We start from the raw sequence: 19926 nt of genomic DNA on the forward strand, positions 1-19926 counted from the left end.
CACACACACACACACACACACACACACACACACACACACACACGCACACACATACACACACACACACACACACACACACACACACACACACACACACACACACACACACACACACACACACACACACACACACACACACACACACACACACACACACACACACACACATTACCTCTGAGGGGAGGATAACTGCTCTGTGTCACCTGCTGAGTCATGTTCCAATAGCATCTTTGTGTGTGTGATGTTATTGAGGTCTAGCAAGACAAAGACAAGTGAACATTATGACATTTTAAAGAAAATATGGATTTTATTCCACTGCTAAACAAAACCAATGGAAAATATGGATTTTATTCCACTGCTAAACAAAACCAACGGAAAATATCCACACACAGCAAAACATACACAAGATGAGCAGTGCAGATTATCAGTTATCTCAATCGGACAGATAGGACTATGTACAAAACCACAGACATACAAACACCTTGTTATCAGAATTCAAATTGTCCGGATAACCTAGTTAAAGCACTTGGGAGAGAGAACAAGAGATGATAGAGAGAGAGAGAGAGAGTCTCAGTGAGGGATCCTAAAAGGATTAGAGATCACTAATTATCTAGCACCTCTCTCTTTTACTATTTCAATCGCTCTGTCGGCTGAGATTGTCAGAAGATTCAGGAGATTGCATGTCCATTGGTTGATTCTCCAGACCGTCACAGAGGCTGGCGAATGGGGTGACAGTTTTGAGGGGTCAATCTAATGTAGACTGCAGTAGGGGTGGGGTTGTGTGTGTGTCCTGGGTCTTAGAGCACTGAAAGGTCATGGCAGGATTTGGACTTCAGGCGGAATGCGACGTTGGCATTGTTCTTGGCCACCATCTTGTCCAGGAAGCGTTTGGCCTTTTTGGGTATGCTGTCGTGGCGTGTGTGTGAGTGTGTGTGTCTGCGGCGGTCGTTGTTCTCCTTGGTGTCTCTGCGTAGTCGTAGCTGCTGTACAATGCCATGGAAGGCTGGCCAGACGTTGTGTTGCATTGCTGCTGACGTCTCAATGAACTTACAGTCAAACACTGCAGCACACACACGGCCCTCTGGAGGGAAAAACAGTCACACATGGTCAGATAGCTGCTGAGAAACTCATAAATACACCATCAAACACCATAGCTCATCCACAGCCCTCTGTAACATACCGTTGAAGTCGGAAGTTTGCATACACCTTAGCCAAATGCATTTAAACTCAGTTTTTCACAATTCCTGACATTTAATTCTAGTAAAAATGCCCTGTCTTAGGTCAGTTAGGATCCCCACTTTATTTTAAAAATGTGAAATGTCAGAATAGTAGAGAGAATGATTTATTTGAGATTTTCTTTATTTTATCAAATTCCAAGTGGGTCAGAAGTTTACATACACTCAATTAGTATTTGGTAGCATTGCCTTTAAATTGTTTAACTTGGGTCAAACGTTTTGGGTAGCCTTCCACAAGCTTCCCACAATAAGTTGGGTGAATTTGTGGCCCATTCCTCCTGACAGAGCTGGTGTAACTGAGTCAGGTTTGTAGGCCTCCTTGCTCGCACACGCTTTTTCAGTTCTGCCCACACATTTTCTATGGGATTGAGGTCAGGGTTTTGTGATGGCCACTCCAATACCTTGACTTTGTTGTCCTTAAGCCATTTTGCCACATCTTTGGAAGTATGCTTGGGGTCATTGTCCATTTGGGAGAACCATTTGCGACCAAGCTTTAACTTCCTTACTGATGTCTTGAGATGTTGCTTCAATATGTCCACATAATATTCTTCCCTCATGATGCCATCTATTTTGTGAAGTGCACCAGTCCCTCCTGCAGCAAAGCACCCCCACAACATGATGCTGCCACCCCCGTGCTTCACGGTTGGGATGGTGTTCTTCGGCTTGCAAGCCCTCCCCTTTAACCTTCAAACATAATGATGGTCATTATGGCCAAACAGTTCTATTTTTGTTTCAGCAGACCAGAGGACATTTCTCCAAAAAGTAAGATCTTTGTCCCCATGTGCAGTTGCAAACCAAAGTCTGGCTTTTTATGGGGGTTTTGGAGCAGTGGCTTCTTCCTTGCTGAGCAGCCTTTTGCGTTATGTCAATATAGGACTTGTTTTACTGTGGATATAGAAACTTTTGTACCTGTTTCCTCCAGCATCTTCACAACGTCCTTTGCTGTTGTTCTGGGATTGATTTGCACTTTTCACACCAAAGTACGTTCATCTCTAGGAGACAGAACGCATCTCCTTCCTTAGTGGTATGATGGTTGCGTGGTCCCATGGTGTTTATACTTGCGCACTATTGTTTGTACAGATGAATGTGGTACCTTCAGGCGTTTGGAAATTGCTCCCAAGGATGAACCAGACTTGTGGATGTCTACAATTTGTTTCTGAGGTCTTGGCTGATTTATTTTGATTTTCCCATGATGTCAAGCAAAGAGGCACTGAGTTTGAAGGTAGGCCTTAAAATACATCCACAGGTAGACCTCCAATTGACTCAAATTATGTCAATATGTAAACTTCTGACCCACTGAAATTGTGACACAGTGAATTAATTATAAGTGAAATAATTTGTCTGTAAACAATTGTTGAAAAAATTACTCATGTCCTAGCCGACAAGAAATTTGTGGAGTGGTTGAAAAACAAGTTTGAATGACTCCAACCTAAGTGTATGTGAACTTCTGACATCAACTGTATACACATGTGCACGCATGCAAACACACACACACACACACACCAAACCTGTGCCTCCAATCTCACCGTTAACTGACACCTCTCTGCGGCGGACCAAGTCACACTTGTTTCCCACCAGGATGATTGGCGTGTGGTGGGCAGGGCGGTGTTGGCGGAGGGATATACGTAGCTCTGAGGCTTTCAGGAAGGAGGACCGGTCAGTTATAGAGTAGACCAGCAGGTACGCATCGCCTGTCTGTATACACTGGTCCTGAGACGACCCTCCCTCATCCTGAAGGGAACACAAATAGAGACTACGTTAGAGCTGTGACATGTAAACAAACTGTTAGAGTATGGCTAAAACACACACACAGCAAGACAGAGTTCAAACTAGGCCTACAGACTAGAGTTTCATCAAGTAACCATTAGAAGTTTCTCTCTTACCTCTGAGTCCCAGTTGTCCACTAGAGTGACTGTGGCTTTCTCTCCATCCACTGTGACGGTCTGCTCACACACCTCATCTGAAGAACAAACCAATCACTGTGTTAAGAACCACATTTACAACCAACATTTATATTCATACAATTAGTATTGTTCAAGCATCTTACTTTTATATTGATGTAATATGGATGCGTAAAAAGGAGGCCAAGTGGATGTTTCCCTATGTGCCCATTACGCACAACAGCATTAAATACATCCATCACAAGGTCATAATATTGGCCTACCCTATAAAGCATATTTTCCTTATTATCAAGCGCATTGTAATTCATTCACCTCCATAGAGCTCGCACTCGTCACTGTCCATGCTGTCCGCCGCTCCAGCGAAGATGCTGGCAATCGCGGTTTTACCGACCCCTCTGGCGCCCAGCAGCACCACGCGAAACGGTCTCGAGCTGCCGCCGGTATTCCCGGTAGACCCAGTGGAGATGACGGAGTCTGTGGAGTCTAAAGAGGCCCAGCTGTCGCGGCTCCCATCCGATTCCCCGGTGGAGTTCGTGCAGGATTTGGAGCGGGACATGCACGCTGGAGGCGAGAGGCTATCTGATAGGTGGCTCCCGGTATCACTGATGCTCCACCGGTGGAGTTGGTGCTGCAGCCGCAGACTGTGTCGTCGCATACTCAACAGCATGATGATAAGATGATAATATAAGTCAAACTAATAAAACTCGCCCTTTAAAAATAAAGGTGCGCTGAAAAAATACCACTGGACTGGACTATAAAACAAATAATGGAACAGATGAGAATCTCCAAAGTATTCTCAGAAAGTAAAATAAATCCTACAAGTCCATAATTGAGTGAAATGGATGAAGACTGGATACAACCGAATGTCCAAACTCAGGAAACAAGAGTTCATCAAGAGCTACGAGCAAATGTCAGAAGTTGTCCCACATCAGTGGAAGTCAAGCATTAGTGCAGGTAGACAGTTAAATCCTCGAGATGGGAAAGAAAGAGGCTGTTTGATTGTTGAGGTCTCTGAACACTGTGAGCGCGTGTAATCCCGTAAATTGGTCTCTCTCTAATGTTATAATGGGATTTCTTCCGCGGCGAGATTTATATAAAGAAGGGCTCAGCGCGAGATAAGGTTTCCCTGACGTCAAGTCTGTCTCCTCCCTCACCCTTGTGCGTTCTCACGGCTCGGGACCAGTGGTGTTGAGGGGGTCTGGCCCCCCCACCCAGAGGCAGCAGTGGATAAGTGGAGATGTGTGTTTCCACATGTGTAGGCTACTGCCAATGTTTCTGATACTGTAGAGGCTGAGCAGGGACATATCATAACAGCCTGGTCTCATAGATTAGACATAACATAGTAAACGTAATTCCGGGATACCAAATTAGTATAGTAGTAATATGATATGTTATGTTTGGTATGGCTACATGGTTCCTTTACATAACAATGGCTAACTGTGATCATGCATTAAGATCCAGGGTTAACACTTTCTCACAAAGCAACTGTTTTGATTATGCAGAAGTTGTTGATTCTCCTCTTCACACGTCTTTAGTGTCACACTGGGTGATGGAAACACACTTCCCCAAAAATAACAGTAGAGCTCACATTAACATAATCACTGGTTACGCTCTGGTGCTGCAATGGAAAAAGGTCATATAAAGCCGTGCATTTGAGTGACAGAAGTCCCCAGTACATTCTCCTCTAGGCAGAGGCATCATGCCCACAGGGGGCACAAGGGCACATGCCCCCTCAGATGTGTCCTGTTTAAAAAACAAGAATAATAAAAAAGATATGTTGTTATTGTTTCTCTGTAATACTACTAGCCACATAGATATTTTATGAAGTTGGCTTTAGCTAGCCTCATAACTAGCTACCAAGAGCCATTTCAGGCTATCAAGTTAGAGTAGCTACAGTGCATTTGGATAGTATTCAGACCCCTTGACTTTTTCCACATTTTATTACGTTACAGCCTTATTATAACATTGATTACATTGTTTTTTTCCCTCACCAATCCACACACAATGCCCCATAATGACAAAGCAAAAACAGGTTTATAGAAATGTTTGCAAATGTATAAAAAAAAACGTAAACGTTTCATTTACGTAAGTATACAGACACTTTACTCAGTACTTTGCTGAAGCACCTTTGGCAGCGATTACAGCCTTGAATCTTGGGTATGACACTACAAACTTGGCACACCTGTATTTGGGAAGTTTCTCCCATTCTTCTCTGCAGATCCTCTAAAGCTCTGTCAGGTTGGATGGGGAGTGTCGCTTCACAGCTATTTTCAGGTCTCTCCAGAGATGTTAGATCGGGTTCAAGTCCGGGCTCTGGCTGGGCCACTCAAGGACATTCAGAGACTTGTCCCAAAGCCACTCATGCGTTTTCTTGGCTGTATGCTTAGGGTCGTTGTTCTGTTGGAAGGTGAACCTTCACTCCCAATCTGAGGTCCTGAGTGATCTGCAGCAGGTTTCGTAAAGGATCTCTCTGTACTTTGCTCCGTTCATCGTTGCCTCGATCCTGACTAGTCCTCCAGTCCCTGCCGCTGAAAAACATTCCCACAGCATGATGCTGTCGTCACCATGCTTCACCATAGGGATAGTGCCAGGTTTCCTCCAGACGTGACGCTTGGCATTCAGGCCAAAGAGTTCAATCTTGGTTTCATCAGACCAGATAATCTTGTTTCTCATGGTCTGAGAGTCCTTTTGATGCCTTTTGGCAAACTCCAAGCATGCTGTCATGTGCCTTTTACTGAGGCTTCCATCTGGCCACTCTACCATAAAGTCCTGAGAGATGGCTGTCCCTCTGGAAGGTTCTCCTATCTCCACAGAGGAACGATGGAGCTCTGTCGGAGTGACTTTCGGGTTCTTGGTCATCTCCCTGACCAAGGCCCTTCTCCCCTGATTGTTCAGTTTGGCCGGGTGGCCAGCTCTAGGAAGAGTCCAAACTTCTCCCATTTAAGAATGATGGAGGCCACTGTGTTCTTGAAGACCTTCAATGCTGTCTAGGAGCTCTACGGACAATTCTTTCGACCTCTTGACTTGGTTTTTGATATGACTTGCACTGTCAACTGTGGGACCAGAAAAGGCACAGGTACAGTGCCTTGCGAAAGTATTCGGCCCCCTTGAACTTTACGACCTTTTGCCACATTTCAGGCTTCAAACATAAAGATATAAAACTGTATTTTTTTGTGAAGAATCAACAACAAGTGGGACACAATCATGAAGTGGAACGACATTTATTGGATATTTCAAACTTTTTTAACAAATCAAAAACTGAAAAATTGGGCGTGCAAAATTATTCAGCCCCCTTAAGTTAATACTTTGTAGCGCCACCTTTTGCTGCGATTACAGCTGTAAGTCGCTTGGGGTATGTCTCTATCAGTTTTGCACATCGAGAGACTGACATTTTTTCCCATTCCTCCTTGCAAAACAGCTCGAGCTCAGTGAGGTTGGATGGAGAGCATTTGTGAACAGCACTTTTCAGTTCTTTCCACAGATTCTCGATTGGATTCAGGTCTGGACTTTGACTTGGCCATTCTAACACCTGGATATGTTTATTTTTGAACCATTCCATTGTAGATTTTGCTTTATGTTTTGGATCATTGTCTTGTTGGAAGGCAAATCTCCGTCCCAGTCTCAGGTCTTTTGCAGACTCCATCAGGTTTTCTTCCAGAATGGTCCTGTATTTGGCTCCATCCATCTTCCCATCAATTTTAACCATCTTCCCTGTCCCTACTGAAGAAAAGCAGGCCCAAACCATGATGCTGCCACCACCATGTTTGACAGTGTGGATGGTGTGTTCAGCTGTGTTGCTTTTACGCCAAACATAACATTTTGCATTGTTGCCAAAAAGTTCAATTTTGGTTTCATCTGACCAGAGCACCTTCTTCCACATGTGTCTCCCAGGTGGCTTGTGGCAAACTTTAAACAACACTTTTTATGGATATCTTTAAGAAATTGCTTTCTTGCCACTCTTCCATAAAGGCCAGATTTGTGCAATATACGACTGATTGTTGTCCTATGGACAGAGTCTCCCACCTCAGCTGTAGATCTCTGCAGTTCATCCAGAGTGATCATGGGCCTCTTGGCTGCATCTCTGATCAGTCTTCTCCTTGTATGAGCTGAAAGTTTAGAGGGACGGCCAGGTCTTGGTAGATTTGCAGTGGTCTGATACTCCTTCCATTTCAATATTATCGCTTGCACAGTGCTCCTTGGGATGTTTAAAGCTTGGGAAATCTTTTTGTATCCAAATCCGGCTTTAAACTTCTTCACAACAGTATCTCGGACCTGCCTGGTGTGTTCCTTGTTCTTCATGATGCTCTCTGCGCTTTTGACGGACCTCTGAGACTATCACAGTGCAGGTGCATTTATACGGAGACTTGATTACACACAGGTGGATTGTATTTATCATCATTAGTCATTTAGGTCAACATTGGATCATTCAGAGATCCTCACTGAACTTCTGGAGATCATTTGCTGCACTGAAAGTAAAGGGGCTGAATAATTTTGCACGCCCAATTTTTCAGTTTTTGATTTGTTAAAAAAGTTTGAATTATCCAATAAATGTCGTTCCACTTCATGATTGTGTCCCACTTGTTGTTGATTCTTCACAAAAAAATACAGTTTTATATCTTTATGTTTGAAGCCTGAAATGTGGTAAAAGGTCGCAAAGTTCAAGGGAGCCGAATACTTTTGCAAGGCACTATGTGCCTTTCCAAGTCATGTACAATCAATTGAATTTACCACAGGTGGACTCAAGTCAAGTTGTAGAAACATCTCAAGGATGATCAATGGAAACAGGATGCACCTGAGCTCAAATTTGAGACTCATAGCAAAGGGTCTGAATACTTATGTAAATAAGGTATTTCTGTTTTTCATTTTGAATAAAGTTGCAAAGAATGTCTAAAAAACTGTTTTCACTGGTCATTATGGGGTACTGTGTGTAGACTGATGAGGTAAAAACATTATTTAATCCACTTTAGAATAAGGCTGAAATGTAACAAAATGTGGGAAAAGTCAAGGGGTCTGAACACTTTCCAAATGCACTGTAGCTTGTCTAACTAACAAGCCTGCTGGCAAGGTTGGTAGACTTTAGAAAAGAAAGACATTACTAAATGTAATGAATAAGACACACATTCCTTTTAATCTTTTACCCAGATTTTAGCAGAGAATCAATTGTTTCTTTAGATTTAGAGGTCGCCTTACTGCAGTAGGCTTACGGAATACTTAGATTAATACCGCCAATGAGATGAAACACTGGGCCAGGAGTTACACCACAAGTCACACTGGGCCAGGAGTTACATCACAAGTCACACTGGGCCAGGAGTAAATCCATGAGTCACACTGGGCCAGGAGTAAAACCATGAGTCACACTGGTCCAGGAGTTACACCACAAGTAACACTGGGCCAGGAGTGAAACCATGAGTCACACTGGGCCAGGAGTTACATTACGAGTCACACAGTCCTCTGATGTCCTCCCCCAACTTATGCAAAAGCATCTCTTTTCCTACCTAACAAACTAAAATAATGACAATGATAAGTCCCCACAATCACACTTCCACATACACATATCCACTCACACACTCTTTCACAATTCAGGCACCAGACAAGAGTCCTGTCATCCACATTTATACTATTCACATTATTGGGCCAGGTTTCATTTCACATGTCTATAAGGTGCAGTAGTCCAGGGTTTCCCAAACCCCCCCCCCCCCCCCCCCCCCCCCCCCCCATGGGTGCACAATTCGTTTTTTGCCATAGCACTACACAGCTGATTCAAATAACCAACTCATCATCCAGCTTTGATTATTTGAGTCAGCTGTGTAGTGCTGGGGCAAAAACCTAAATGTGCACCCATGTAGACCTAGTTTGGGAAACCGTGCAGTAGTCCAAACGGTTGTCACATCCCCAGGTCTCCTCAGGTAACAGCAGGAAGGTTGGTTGGCTCACAACCTCTATCACTGATCCTAACACTGTAATCTGGAGCTGTTCTAACTTGGGGTCAGGATCAATCAGATTCAGCTGAGGACAGCCAGACCGACAGGCAGGCAGAGAGCAAAGATGAGGAGCGCTCACACACACACACTGCTGTAGACAATGAAGGATGGGGCTGAGTTTCAAACCTATGCCTGTTCACCGAGTGTAGGAAGGACCCGCCTGGATGTTACGTCTGGGTGGTGCAACAGGTATAATGGGCTGGTCTGACCTAGTGCATGCTACGTCAGACATTCATAGCGTTATGTCATAAGCCCAGCAGATGCAGCAGACCCCAGGTGCTTGGCCCTGTACACTTGGTCCCCCAGTCCTGCCCTGTACACTGGCACTCTCATGTCCACTGCTGTGGTGTCAGGTCCTGGTCAGAGAGGAGAGGCTGCTGTGGTATCAGGTTCTGGTCAGAGAGGAGAGGCTGCTGTGGTATTGGGTCCTGGTCAGAGAGGAGAGGCTGCTGTGGTATCAGGTTCTGGTCAGAGAGGAGAGGCTGCTGTGGTATCAGGTCCTGGTCAAAGAGGAGAGGAGAGGCTGCTGTGGTATCAGGTCCTGGTCAGAGAGGAGAGGAGAGGCTGCTGTGGTATCAGGTCCTGGTCAGAGAGGAGAGGAGAGGCTGCTGTGGTATAAGGTCCTGGTCAGAGAGGAGAGGCTGCTGTGGTATCAGGTCCTGGTCAAAGAGGAGAGAGGCTGCTGTGGTATCAGGTCCTGGTCAGAGAGGAGAGGCTGCTGTGGTATTGGGTCCTGGTCAGAGAGGAGAGGCTGCTGTGGTATCAGGTCCTGGTCAAAGAGGAGAGGAGAGACTGCTGTGAAATCAGGTCCTGGTCAGAGAGGCTGCTGTTTATTAAATCCTGCTGATCTCAGCTGATCTCATCGGCCGGACCGATGGCTGAGAGGACAATAAATCCCTGTTAAGTGCTAAAACACCATCAGGGTGTGTGTGTTTGTGGGGGGACTATGGTCCAGTCAGAGTCAGAGCAGCCAGTCCAGTCAGAGTCAGAGCAGCCGGTCCAGTCAGAGTCAGAGCAGCCGGTCCAGTCAGTCAGAGTCAGAGCAGCCGATCCAGCCAGTCAGAGTCAGAGCAGCCGATCCAGTCAGTCAGAGTCAGAGCAGCCATTCCAGTCAGTCAGAGTCAGAGCAGCCAGTCCAGTCAGAGTCAGAGCAGCCGGTCCAGTCAGTCAGAGTCAGAGCAGCCGGTCCAGTCAGTCAGAGTAGCCGGTCCAGTCAGAGTCAGAGCAGCCGATCCAGTCAGTCAGAGTCAGAGCAGCCGATCCAGCCAGTCAGAGTCAGAGCAGCCGGTCCAGTCAGAGTCAGTGCAGCTGGTCCAGTCAGTCAGAGCAGCCGATCCAGTCAGTCAGAGTCAGAGCAGCCGATCCAGCCAGTCAGAGTCAGAGCAGCCGGTCCAGTCAGTCAGAGTCAGAGCAGCCATTCCAGTCCCAAACATGCCCTTTTATCATCTGCTGCTAATGCTTGTTGTTTGCTATTAATATACTTTTGATGAATAGACACGACAGTAAAACGGTGAGTCTGTGGGCCCTGGATTAAAGCCTAGTGAATGGATGTGCACTAATACACTATTGCAGTGACCTATAAGGTTCATACCACATCTCTATTCATACCTTCTTCAACAATAAGCCTGGACTCACACACAGTCTACTTGTCTGTGTGTGTGTGTCCTTGTGTGTGCGTGTTAGACACACAGGAGCGTTTCTAACAACTTTCCATTAGTGTGTGTCATGTCCTCTCAACAAAGATCACTGTCTGGATAGAGAGTGACTGTTTGACTCTCTTGTCTGCTGGACACGTGAAAAACAACATGGTCTATAGAACCCACAATGCACTGTGTCTGAGGCGAGATGCGTCTCACAGCACCATGACGTGCTCTTAGCGGGAGTGCGAGGCTGAATGCAATCATGAGTTACATAGAGATGGTTGCTATGGTGATGCCATTTTGCAAAGAACTCAAGGTAGTACTTTAACTGTCTCTTCTCTCTGTATGGACGCAGATGTAGAGGAAGTGGTTTGGGAAACTGCGTTCGTATGATGAGTCATCTTGTCTGTGCCATGAAGACTCGAATCTCATGCATATACCGATACGGTCAAATATATTGGCAACCTTGTACTTTACAATGGAGTGCAATGGGGCAGAATGTTTTGTTTTCTCTTTCAAAACTGCTTGAATGGCTATTTTTACCCAGTACGCACCTGTACTTACCACAGGTGAGAAACTACACTTGCCGAGTATGACTTGCCTCGAACCAAAGAAATGAGAATTTGTAATAACATTTTTTATTTATTTTTTACTTTGAAGTGATAAATCTCAATTTCAGTTTTGATTATTATAATTGTTTAGGTCCTGTGAAATTGTTAATCAAACAATTACACGTGTTAACACCAAACGTTTTTCAATGTCAACTGATTTTAGAAGAAATTATAAATTGTCTAAAAGTGCCAATATATTTAGGCTTTAACTCTGTAGGCTAATGGTCTTGAGGCTCGGGGATGAACCCGGTTCAATATGTAACAGCTTTCTTCCTGGGAAGGAGAGGCGGACCAAAACGCAGCGTGGTTGGAGTTCATGTTCTTTAATAAGAGACACTTAACATGAACTAACTACAAAACAATAAATGTGAAAACAGTCCTATCTGGTGCATAGACACAAAGAAAAGAAACAATCACCCACAAATCCCAACACAAAACAGGCTACCTAAATATGGTTCCCAATCAGAGACAATGACTAACACCTGCCTCTGATTGAGAACCATATCAGGCCAAACATAGAAATAGACAAACCAGACACACAACATAGACTGCCCACCCAGCTCACGTCCTGACCAACACTAAAACAAGGAAAACACAAAAGAACTATGGTCAGAACGTGACACAATAATACCAAGTTGGTCAGACCTACAGTACTTCCTCTGTCAATAGTCTGGGCCTTTATGTCATGGGAGGTAGAGAAATTGCCCTGTAACTAAGTGCAGGGTTACTGGTTCAAGGCCCACTCCAGCAGTTTCCGCTATATCACTACACTAAAAGGGAGAGCTGAATGCAATTCAGACCGAGTTATTACACAACCAGCCTAGCTGACAAACACAGGGTGTGGGCCTGATCACTTGTGTTGTGTAATAATTATAATAATTGTGTTTCTGTTGAGGACAGGGCATGTCAGACAGACTCCATTCAATCTGCCATACAAATCAACCAACAATGCCACACATACACAAACACAGACTAAATCATCTGAAACCAGGACAGTGGACACACCCTGATCCATAAGTCCCACGCAGCTGCTTGGTGCTGCAGCAGACAAAGGACACACACATGCAGAAAAAAACGAGCCAATTACGACACACACACACCAAAGGACACACAATTCAAATGGGCAGACCTCTAGCAGCAGGAGATAAGAGGCTCCATCTCTATCAGTAGTAACTACAGTACTGAGGCTCCATCTCTACCAGTAGTAATTACAGTACTGTGGCTCCATCTCTACCAGTAGTAACTACAGTACTGAGGCTCCATCTCTACCAGTAGTAACTACAGTACTGAGGCTCCATCTCTACCAGTAGTAACTACAGTACTGAGGCTCCATCTCTACCAGTAGTATCTACAGTACTGAGGCTCTCCATCTCTACCAGTAGTAACTACAGTACTGAGGTTCTCCATCTCTACCAGTAGTAACTACAGTACTGAGGCTCCATCTCTACCAGTAGTAACTACAGTACTGAGGTTCTCCATCTCTACCAGTAGTAATTACAGTACTGAGGCTCTCCATCTCTACCAGTAGTAATTACAGTACTGAGGCTCTCCATCTCTACCAGTAGTAACTACAGTACTGAGGCTCTCCATCTCTACCAGTAGTATCTACAGTACTGAGGCTCTCCATCTCTACCAGTAGTAACTACAGCACTGAGGTTCTCCATCTCTACCAGTAGTAACCACAGTAGAGGCTCTCCATCTCTACCAGTAGTAACCACAGTACTGAGGCTCTCCATCTCTACCAGTAGTAACTACAGTACTGAGGTTCTCCATCTCTACCAGTAGTAACCACAGTACTGAGGTTCTCCATCTCTACCAGTAGTAACTACAGTACTGAGGCTCTCCATCTCTACCAGTAGTAACCACAGTACTGAGGCTCTCCATCTCTACCAGTAGTAACTACAGTACTGAGGCTCTCCATCTCTACCAGTAGTAACCACAGTACTGAGGCTCTCCATCTCTACCAGTAGTAACCACAGTACTGAGGCTCTCCATCTCTACCAGTAGTATCTACAGTACTGAGGCTCTCCATCTCTACCAGTAGTAACTACAGTACTGAGGCTCTCCATCTCTACCAGTAGTATCCACAGTACTGAGGCTCTCCATCTCTACCAGTAGTAACCACAGTACTGAGGCTCTCCATCTCTACCAGTAGTATCTACAGTACTGAGGCTCTCCATCTCTACCAGTAGTATCTACAGTACTGAGGCTCTCCATCTCTACCAGTAGTAACTACAGTACTGAGGCTCCATCTCTACCAGTAGTAACCACAGTACTGAGGCTCTCCATCTCTACCAGTAGTAACCACAGTACTGAGGCTCTCCATCTCTACCAGTAGTAACTACAGTACTGAGGCTCTCCATCTCTACCAGTAGTAACTACAGTACTGAGGCTCCATCTCTACCAGTAGTAACTACAGTACTGAGGCCCCATCTCTACCAGTAGTAACTACAGTACTGAGGCTCCATCTCTACCAGTAGTAACTACAGTACTGAGGCTCCATCTCTACCAGTAGTAACTACAGTACTGAGGCTCCATCTCTACCAGTAGTAACTACAGTACTGAGGCTCTCCATCTCTACCAGTAGTAACTACAGTACTGAGGCTCTCCATCTCTACCAGTAGTAACTACAGTCCTGAGGGTCTCCATCTCTACCAGTAGTAACTACAGTACTGAGGTTCTCCATCTCTACCAGTAGTAACTACAGTACTGAGGTTCTCCATCTCTACCAGTAGTAACTACAGTACTGAGGCTCCATCTCTACCAGTAGTAACTACAGTACTGAGGTTCTCCATCTCTACCAGTAGTAACTACAGTACTGAGGTTCTCCATCTCTACCAGTAGTAACTACAGTACTGAGGCTCCATCTCTACCAGTAGTAACTACAGTACTGAGGCCCCATCTCTACCAGTAGTAACTACAGTACTGAGGCCCCATCTCTACCAGTAGTAACTACAGTACTGAGGCCCCATCTCTACCAGTAGTAACTACTGTACTGAGGCTGGCTCTCCCAGGGTGGTGGCATGTGTTCACATTCCCTTCATGCCAGCCTTGCTGTGTGTGTGGTTCTGGACTATAACTCAGATAATATAAACCTTTATGAAACAGTTGAAGACAGTGGAAACACACACTTTGCCAAGAATAAAACAGTTGACATGGACACTCATTCAGCTGGATACCTCTCATTCCAGAAGTAATTTCCACCTCTCCATCCCTAAAAGTCAAACACAGGTTTTAATGGAGAGAGTTTAATTAATCTGCAGTGGTTGATACATTTGCAGTGTTTAGATACTACTGCACTGTTGGAGCTAGGAACACAAGCATTTCACTACACCTGCAATAACATGTGTGTGAACAACACAATTTGATTTGATTAATTTGCAGTGTTTGATTCATGTAAGTAAGCGTTTCACGGTCAGGTCTACTCCACCTGTGGTATTCGGCGCATGTCACAAATAACATTTGATTTGATCTGCAGTGTTTGATTCATCAGCAGTGTTTGATTCATCTGCAGTGTTTGATTCATCTTGTTATTTCTGCAACAGAAAAAAAGACTGATGGAATACACAGTATAACGTAGCAGTTTATTCCATAATTTACACATTCTCTTCTATCAAACTGTAAAAACAGTAGAGAATATAAAGACAGAATAACATAGTCCAATGTTTCTCAGAAAGGGACAATTCTTAGGTCTCTGCATGAGGTCATTTGTGGAAAGCCTGTGTGTGTGTGTGTTACTGAGTGATGTGTGAGATGGTGGACTGGAAGGCGAAGGAGATGTGGGTTCGTGCATGGTCCAGGTAAGCATCTCTGAAGGTGTGTGTGTCCCCTGCGAAGTGTCTCCACTGCATCAGCTCTGACATGCTCAGATGCTTCTGCCCCGCCCCACCACGGTCACCTTGACGACCCAGCTGGCACGGCCTATCAGACGCAGGTGCCTCATCCTCTCCTTCTTCTATAATAAACACAAGAAACACATTAAATAAAAACACAAGCAGACAACGGGTGTGATTATACACTGCTCAAAAAAATAAAGGGAACACTTAAACAACACAATGTAACTCCAAGTCAATCACACTTCTGTGAAATCAAACTGTCCACTTAGGAAGCAACACTGATTGACAATACATTTCACATGCTGTTGTGCAAATGGAATAGACAACAGGTGGAAATTATAGGCAATTAGCAACACCCCCAATAAAGGAGTGGTTCTGCAGGTGGTGACCACAGACCACTTCTCAGTTCCTATGCTTCCTGGCTGATGTTTTGGTCACTTTTGAATGCTGGCGGTGCTTTCACTCTAGTGGTAGCATGAGACGGAGTCTACAACCCACACAAGTGGCTCAGGTAATGCAGCTCATCCAGGATGGCACATCAATGCGAGCTGTGGCAAGAAGGTTTGCTGTGTCTGTCAGCGTAGTGTCCAGAGCATGGAGGCGCTACCAGGAGACAGGCCAGTACATCAGGAGACGTGGAGGAGGCCGTAGGAGGGCTACAACCCAGCAGCAGGACCGCTACCTCCGCCTTTGTGCAAGGAGGAGCAGGAGGAGCACTGCCAGAGCCCTGCAAAATGACCTCCAGCAGGCCACAAATGTGCATGTGTCTGCTCAAACGGTCAGAAACAGACTCCATGAGGGTGGTATGAGGGTCCGACGTCCACAGGTGGGGGTTGTGCTTACAGCCCAACACCGTGTAGGACGTTTGGCATTTGCCAGAGAACACCAAATTCGCCACTGGCGCTCTGTGCTCTTCACAGATGAAAGCAGGTTCACACTGAGCACATGTGACAGACGTGACAGAGTCTGGAGACACCGTGGAGAACATTCTGCTGCCTGCAACATCCTCCAGCATGACCGGTTTGGCGGTGGGTCAGTCATGGTGTGGGGTGGCATTTCTTTGGGGGGCCGCACAGCCCTCCATGTGCTCGCCAGAGGTTGCCTGACTGCCATTAGGTACCGAGATGAGATCCTCAGACCCCTTGTGAGACCATATGCTGGTGCGGTTGGCCCTGGGTTCCTCCTAATGCAAGACAATGCTAGACCTCATGTGGCTGGAGTGTGTCAGCAGTTCCTGCAAGAGGAAGGCATTGATGCTATGGACTGGCCCGCCCGTTCCCCAGACCTGAATCCAATTGAGCACATCTGGGACATCATGTTCCGCTCCATCCACCAACGCCACGTTGCACCACAGACTGTCCAGGAGTCCTCATGGAGTCTGTTTCTGACCGTTTGAGCACACATGCACATTTGTGGCCTGCTTGAGGTCATTTTGCAGGGCTCTGGCAGTGCTCCTCCTTGCACAAAGGCGGAGGTAGCGGTCCTGCTGCTGGGTTGTTGCCCTCCTACGGCCTCCTCCACGTCTCCTGATGTACTGGCCTGTCTCCTGGTAGCGCCTCCATGCTCTGGACAGTACGCTGACAGACACAGCAAACCTTCTTGCCACAGCTCACATTGATGTGCCATCCTGGATGAGCTGCACTACCTGAGCCACTTGTGTGGGTTGTAGACTCCGTCTCATGCTACCACTAGAGTGAAAGCACCGCCAGCATTCAAAAGTGACCAAAACATCAGCCAGGAAGCAGAGGAACTGAGAAGTGGTCTGTGGTCACCACCTGCAGAACCACTTCTTTATTGGGGGTGTTGCTAATTGCCTATAATTTCCACCTGTTGTCTATTCCATTTGCACAACAGCATGTGAAATGTATTGTCAATCAGTGTTGCTTCCTAAGTGGACAGTTTGATTTCACAGAAGTGTGATTGACTTGGAGTTACATTGTGTTGTTTAAGTGTTCCCTTTATTTTTTTGAGCAGTGTATATATATATATATTACCCGGGGCTGATCCGTCCATACTGCAGCTGCAGTGTAGCAGGTCGTGAGTGAGACAGGGTGTGTCCGTCAGACTGAAGAGATCTCGCAGCTCATTGGAGGAGAAGCTGGTGTGCTCCGCCCCTTTCCCCAAGTCCACCACTGTCCCAGAAAGCCCCTGTTTGGACACCTGCCTCTGGAAGATACGCTCCTCTATGGTACCTGCAGTGAGCAGGCGGTAGATGTGAACAGTCTTCTTCTGTCCGTCTCTCCACACTCGTGACATTGCCTGGAGGGGGACAGACACACAGACAGACACACACACATCAGCCCAACTATCACATCAGGAGGAAGGCCTCTTCCTCATCCTCACTCCTCCAAGAGCATAGCAGGTACTGACTGACCAGTAACGTGTAAATGTGTGTTTCAGATGTGAACGAAACATACACTAATGCTGGTGAGTGAGAGTGTGTGTGTGTGTACCTGTATATCGTTGGCAGGGTTCCAGTCGATGTCGTATAGGACCAGGTGGGAGGCGCCGATCAGGTTAAGCCCCAACCCTCCGGCTTTAGAACTCAGGAGGAAGAGGAAGTGGGCGGAGTGAGGGCTGTTGAAGTTGTCCACCAATCGCTGCCTCTGGATGGTGGGGGTGTTGCCGTCCAGGCGACAGTAGGTGTAGCCCAGGTGGACACACAGGTCCTGGAGTAGGTCTAACGTCTGAGTGTAGTTGGACACCAACACCACCCTGTACACACACACATATTCACACACACAGGATCAAGATGGTCAAGATCATCTCACGGTTATGTGCCAGAGTATGAGTGGGTCAACCATAGAATTAGAATACTAGACTGGACATGAACCTTCTTATGATGGTCTAAAGATCAGCCATGTTGGTCAGGGAGTTCTGTGATAAGATATTGTATATAAGATATTATATAAAGTAATGCATTTTAAGAATTTATCTGCCGTGTGTTTGTTAGCCAGACAGTTTTAGAGGAATGATATATAAATGTTTCTAATTAACTGCCAACATTCCATTGAAACAACACAGTCAATCCACAGCCAGACACTGGCTGACATCAGTTGACGATGGGACTGAGACAAGTTGTAAATGCAACAAGTACTGACATTGTATCATATAACTAAAATGTTGACATTTATGGTCTGTTCACATATATTTATACAGAGGCTATTTATACAGAAAATGTGTATAAAATCCATATACATTGTATTTATAATTATATGACACTATTTTAGGTTGACAATAATTCTATTACACAATTTCTGATATCACATGCTTTGGTTTTATTTTCCTCTATAAGAAACATCTGGATTCTGCCTCTATGGTCATTCATTCCAATTAGACAGGTTTGGATTTCTCCCTGGCCAATATGGCTGCCATTTTCACTCCATTCTGGACCTTTGAGGGTTTATGACAGCCCATCTAGTAATTTAATAGGATCCCTATGGTGTCAACAAACCAATGCCAGTGTGCCTGGATCCCTGGACACACTTCATACTAACACGCACACACATACACACACACCTACCTGTCAGTAGGGCTGAGGTGGTGAATAGTGGTCAGAAGGTCAGACAGGACCAGTAGTTTCCCTGAGTCAGCTGTACTGAAGCCCCCAGAAGAGTAAGACTCTGGAAAGACACCTCTTAGCCCTTCATACAGAGAACCCTCTGCTGAGCTGCCATCAGAACGCTCCTGGAACACACACACAATCATCATCATCATCATTGCTGTCATCATCAACGTGTCTTTGTGTGTCATACCTGTACAGTGGAGTAGAGCAGTCCTGGGTGGTTGCAGAGCTTTTTCAGGGCGGTGATGCAGGCGAGGTGTGTGTGAGTCTGTGTCGACCCCTGTAGACAGGCCCGGATGACACGGTGCGAGAGGAGAATCTGGTACAGCTCCCGCTGCAAGGGGGAGGGGCTACAGAACACTGTCCAATCAAGACGAGGCGGCAGGTAGCGGTTGATGATCTCTTGGGTCCGCCTCAGAATAAACAGACCAGTCAGACGAGAGAGCTCAGCCGCTCGCTCCTCCCCCAAAACGCTCTCCTCCTACAGGGAGAGATATAGAGAAGGAATGAAGGGAGAGATAGAGATGGGGACAGTACCTCAGTGTAGGAGGGCTGTTGTGAGCGTACAATAGAGAGATAGTGTAGAGGTATAGAGACAGAGATAGAGATAGAGATGCAGACAGTATCTCAGTGTAGGAGGGCTGTTGTGAGCGTACAATAGAGAGAAGTGTAGAGGTATAGAGACAGAGATAGAGATAGAGATGCAGACAGTATCTCAGTGTAGGAGGGCTGTTGTGAGCGTACAATAGAGAGAAGTGTAGAGGTATAGAGACAGAGACAGAGATGGAGATGCAGACAGTACCTCAGTGTAGGAGGGCTGTTGTGAGCGTACAATAGAGAGATAGTGTAGAGGTATAGAGACAGAGATAGAGATGCAGACAGTACCTCAGTGTAGGAGGGCTGTTGTGAGCGTACAATAGAGAGATAGTGTAGAGGTATAGAGACAGAGATAAAGATGCAGACAGTATCTCAGTGTAGGAGGGCTGTTGTGAGCGTACAATAGAGAGAAATGTAGAGGTATAGAGACAGAGACAGAGATAGAGATGCAGACAGTACCTCAGTGTAGGAGGGCTGTTGTGAGCGTACAATAGAGAGAAATGTAGAGGTATAGAGACAGAGATAAAGATGCAGACAGTATCTCAGTGTAGGAGGGCTGT

The 19926-nt window shown here is 45.7% G+C and overlaps 2 protein-coding genes across 2 annotated transcripts in view; both read right to left on the bottom strand.

The window, feature by feature from the left end:
* Positions 1-282: 282 nt before the first annotated feature.
* Positions 283-4412, bottom strand: gem (GTP binding protein overexpressed in skeletal muscle). The gene is made up of 4 exons (XM_021620950.3): positions 3449-4412; positions 3119-3195; positions 2762-2966; positions 283-1081 (listed from the first exon to the last, which is right to left on the bottom strand). The coding sequence occupies exons 1-4, from the start codon at positions 3801-3803 to the stop codon at positions 798-800; spliced, it is 921 nt and encodes a 306-aa protein (XP_021476625.2). The 5' UTR covers positions 3804-4412; the 3' UTR covers positions 283-797.
* A 10521-nt stretch (positions 4413-14933) lies between these two features.
* LOC110507950 (DNA repair and recombination protein RAD54B) overlaps positions 14934-19926 on the bottom strand; it is a 51292-nt gene continuing 46299 nt past the window's right edge. Inside the window, exons 11-15 of the mRNA XM_036938620.2 lie at positions 18960-19250; positions 18728-18891; positions 17658-17919; positions 17199-17463; positions 14934-15323 (exon numbers count right to left, since the gene is read on the bottom strand). Coding sequence (XP_036794515.2) covers positions 15103-15323; positions 17199-17463; positions 17658-17919; positions 18728-18891; positions 18960-19250 — 1203 coding nt within the window. The 3' untranslated portion in view covers positions 14934-15102. The remainder of the gene's footprint in view (positions 15324-17198; positions 17464-17657; positions 17920-18727; positions 18892-18959; positions 19251-19926) is intronic.

This window comes from Oncorhynchus mykiss, chromosome 2 (genome assembly GCF_057628025.1).
Source record: "Oncorhynchus mykiss isolate SJ-2025 chromosome 2, ASM5762802v1, whole genome shotgun sequence".
NCBI classification, from domain to species: Eukaryota; Metazoa; Chordata; class Actinopteri; order Salmoniformes; family Salmonidae; genus Oncorhynchus; species Oncorhynchus mykiss.